The following is a 4,042-nucleotide window of genomic DNA, read 5'->3' on the forward strand; positions in this document are numbered from 1 at the left end:
CTGTCATTCCTTTAATGTAGATCCAAGCGCAAAACCTGTAAAGCAGAAGCAGAGAAGATTTGCTCTAGGACGCAATCAAATCATAGCTGAGGAGATTGATCGGTTGCTTGAGGCAGGATTCATTAGAGAGGTTCAGTACCCGGCCTGGCTCTCCAATGTCGTTGTTGTGCAGAAAAAGAATGGGAAATGGAAAGTATGTATTCACTTCACTAATCTAAACAAAGCTTTCCCAAATAATAGTTTCCTATTGCCACGGATTGATCAAATGGTGGATACCACCACTAGGTACGAGCGACTAACCTTCCTAGATGTTTATTCCGGTTATAATCAAATCCCTATGGACCCAATTGATGAAGGGAAAACCTCTTTTGTTACTAAACGAGGGACCTATTGCAATAAAGTCATGCCGTTCGGATTAAAGAATGCTGGAGCTACTTATCAGAGGCTGATCAGTAAGATTTTCAAAAGCCAAATGGGGAGAACTATAGAGGCTTACATTGATGATATGGTGGTCAAGAGTAAGAAGAAGGATGGTCGTTTAGAGCACTTACAGGACGTGTTCGATGTGTTGAGGAAGTACGAAATGAAGCTTAATCCGACCAAATGCTCATTCGGCGTGAGCTCTGGTCAATTTCTGGGACATGTGGTCAATCATAAAGGAATTGAGGCTAGCCCAGCCCAAGTGGAAGCTCTGATCAGAAATGCAGAGCCAAAGACAATTAAGGAAGTGCAGGCACTCATAGGTCGAATAGCTGCGCTGAGCCGATTCAGTTCTAAGCTCTCAGACCGGTGTAAACCATTTTTTGACACAATTCGAAGCCATGGGAGGCAAGCCTGGGGGGATGAACAAAGATAGGCATTGACCAACCTAAAAGATTACATGCAAAACACTCCGGTTCTATCTGCTCCCGAGCCAAATGAGAAGCTCTTTATGTACCTTGGGGTATCCAGCATCGCTACAAGTGCCGTTCTAATCCGTTGCAAAGAGGGAAAACAATTCCCAGTTTTTTATGCCAGTAAAACAATGGCCGAGCCGGAAAGAAGGTACTTAAAGGCTGAATGGGTGATCTTGTCACTGGTCAACGCAAAAAGGAAGCTCAAGCATTATTTTGAATCCCATCCGATTGTCGTCTTAACTACTTTTCCTATAAGGATGATCTTGCACAAACCAGACCTGTCAGGAAGAATGACAAAATGGGCCATTGAGTTGAGCTCATTTGATATTACATATGAACCCAAAACGGCAATCAAAGGTCAAGCGGTGGCTAACTTCCTACTTGAATGTGATGTTGAAAACTTGGAGGAAGATTATAGTTGTTCCTTATGGAAACTCTTTGTAGATGGCTCTTCAAATCAAATGGGGGCAGGAATTGGAATCAAATTACAAACACCAGAGGGCACCACGCTGAGCCAAGTGATCAGACTTGAGTTCAACACAACCAACAATGAGGCTGAATACGAGGCATTATTAGCTGGGTTGAAGTTAGCTAAAGAGCTGAAGATCAAGAACCTAATTGCTTATAACGACTCACAGCTAATCGTTCGACAGGTAACTGGAGAATACGGAACCAAAGATAAGATTATAGAAGCATACCGAACTGCGATTCTGCGTAAGGCGAAAGATTTCGATCAGATCAAGTTCATTCAGTTATCGAGGGAGTGTAATGAAGATACTAATCGTTTGGCCTGTAGTGCATCCAATTCTGGAGAAACATTGGCTGGGGTCATCCCAGTTGACGTGTTGATCCAGCCATCCATTTTTAATGAACAGCCCAATCCGAGTGTTCAGCAAGTTAATGTTATACCATACGAGCCAAGCTGGATTGATCTAATCATAGCTTTCGTACGTGATGGTGTGCTACCCGAACAGAAAGATGAAGCAAGAAAAATCAGGTCCAACGCCGCGAAATATGCTATTGTACGTGATCAGTTGTACAGGTGGTCCTTCTCAGGTCTATACTTGAAGTGTGTTAACCCAACAGAGGCTAGACAGATCATACGAACCATTCATGAAGGTGTATGCGGAAATTATTCAGGGGGAAGATCTTTGGTACACAAAGTAATGACACAAGGGTACTTTTGGCCAAACATGGCACGAGATGTAAAAGAATTCTCTAGAAGATGTGACAAATGCCAAAGGTTCGGACCATTGATACACCAACCATCTAAAGACTTGCACGTAATGGCCACGCTATGGCCTTTCGCGCAGTGGGGGATGGACGTGGTTGGCCCTCTGCCGACCGCAAGAACGCAGAACAAGTATATTCTGCTAGTAATTGATTACTTCACCAAATGGGTAGAGGCAGAGCCGTACCCTAGTGTCACCCAAACTCAAGTAAGAAGCTTCATCTGGAATAATATTATCTGTCATTTTGGCATACCAAGGTCGATTGTTATGGACAATGGAACCAATCTTGATAGCAAGAAAGTGAAGGAGCTACGGTAAGAATATGGAATTAATCAGAAGTTGGCAGCAGTTAGTCATCCCCAGGCTAATGGTCAAGCTGAGATCACGGACAGGACAATATTTGCCTATATCAAGAAGAAGCTCAAAAATGAAAAAGGAAAATGGTTAGATGAGCTTCCAAACGTCTTGTGGGCTTACAGAACGACCCTAAGATGGCAGACTCGGGAGAGCCCATTCGCTATGGCGTACGGCACCGAGGCAGTGATACCAATCGAAGACTTAGTTCCAACCGTTAGAAGCTTGGCGTGGAATCAAGAGCATAATGATAGAATGCTAAGGTTTAATCTCGATCTGCTAGAGGAGAAAAGGGATGCAGCTACAGTAAGGCTTGTTTTTTATCAACAGATGCTCATAAATAGCCATAACAAGAGGGTGAAGCACAGAGATTTTGCCCTTGGCGATCTGGTTCTTAAAAGGAACGTGGGGATAGTCAAGAAAATGTTTTTGCCATGGGAAGGTCCATACAGAATTGCAAAAGTCATAGGAAAGGGGGCATACGTCCTGGAGACCATGGCAAGAAGGTTGGTCAGTAAACCATGGAATGCCACATCTCTGAAAAGGTACTACCAGTAGAAGTAGAGCTAAATTCCAAACAATATGGTCATTTTGAATTGCATACTTGTAAGTGTATGAAATTTTCAAGTTTTATGAAAGATGTTTGCTTTGCTTAAAAATTAATTGACATTCTTCCTACTTAGCAAAGTCGAAATAATGCCAAGTGGCAAGTGGCATTCTAGCCGAGCGCCAGGCACTTAGCAAAGTTAGTGGCAACTGGCACTGCGAGCCGCACGCCAAACACTTGCACAAAACAAGGCCAAGTGACAAGTGGCATTCTAGCCGAGTGCCAGACACTTAGCAAAGTTAGTGGCAACGGCACTACGAGCCGAACGCCAAACACTATCAGTGGCAATTGGCACTATGAGTCGAACGCCAAACACTTGCACAAAATAAGGCCAAGTGGCAAGTGGTATTCTAGCCGAGCGCTAGGCACTTAGCAAAGTCAGTGGCAACTGGCACTACCGGCCGAACGCCAAACTCTTGCACAAAACAAAGCCAAGTGGCAAGTGGCATTCTAGCTATGTGCCAGGCACTTAGCAAAGTCAGTGGTAACTGGCACTACGAGCCGAACGCCAAACACTTGCATAAAACAAAGCCCAGTGGCAAGTGGCATTCAAGCAGAACGCCAGGCACTTAACAAAGTTAGTGGCAGCTGGCATTACAAGTAGAATGCCAAACACTTGCTCAAAAATGAATCAATGCTGAGTGGCAGGTGGCATTCAAGCTGAACACTAGACACTTAACAAATGTCAGTGGCAGTTGGCGCTACAAGCCGAATGCCAAACACTTATGAAAAATGAAGTTTAAAGGATTGAAAATTAAAAACTTGAAGAATGGAAGTTTTGCTGAAAATAAGTGTTATCATTTCCTATTCTTTCATTGCAAAATAATCCTGAGGTACATGGCTTGATGTTCTGAGGATACATGAAGATACATTCTAAAAAAAAAAAAAAAAAAACTAATGCAAAAGATTACAGAATGCTAGTTCTCACAGTCTTCTCCAGGCTGTGACTCATT

General features: G+C 43.3%; 1 protein-coding gene across 1 annotated transcript; it reads left to right on the forward strand.

Moving 5' to 3' along the window:
* The first annotated feature begins 880 nt into the window (after positions 1–880).
* On the forward strand, positions 881–3,040 carry LOC132277870 (uncharacterized). Its single transcript, XM_059779713.1, has 2 exons — positions 881–2,335; positions 2,465–3,040. Exons 1-2 carry the CDS (start codon positions 881–883, stop codon positions 3,038–3,040), a joined length of 2,031 nt encoding a protein of 676 aa, XP_059635696.1.
* Positions 3,041–4,042: the final 1,002 nt, after the last annotated feature.

The sequence above is a fragment of the Cornus florida genome, unplaced genomic scaffold (genome assembly GCF_030987335.1).
Source record: "Cornus florida cultivar Cherokee Brave unplaced genomic scaffold, ASM3098733v1 CherokeeBrave_3.0.0_Hap2_Chr10, whole genome shotgun sequence".
Classification (NCBI taxonomy): Eukaryota; Viridiplantae; Streptophyta; class Magnoliopsida; order Cornales; family Cornaceae; genus Cornus; species Cornus florida.

Coding starts and splice junctions, on each gene's coding strand:
- LOC132277870 (XM_059779713.1), top strand. CDS start 881: ATGCAAAACACTCCGGTTCTATCTGCTCCCGAGCCAAATGAGAAGCTC. Junction 2,336..2,464: donor CTAGTGTCACCCAAACTCAA/GTAAGAAGCTTC, acceptor GGAATTAATCAG/AAGTTGGCAGCAGTTAGTCA.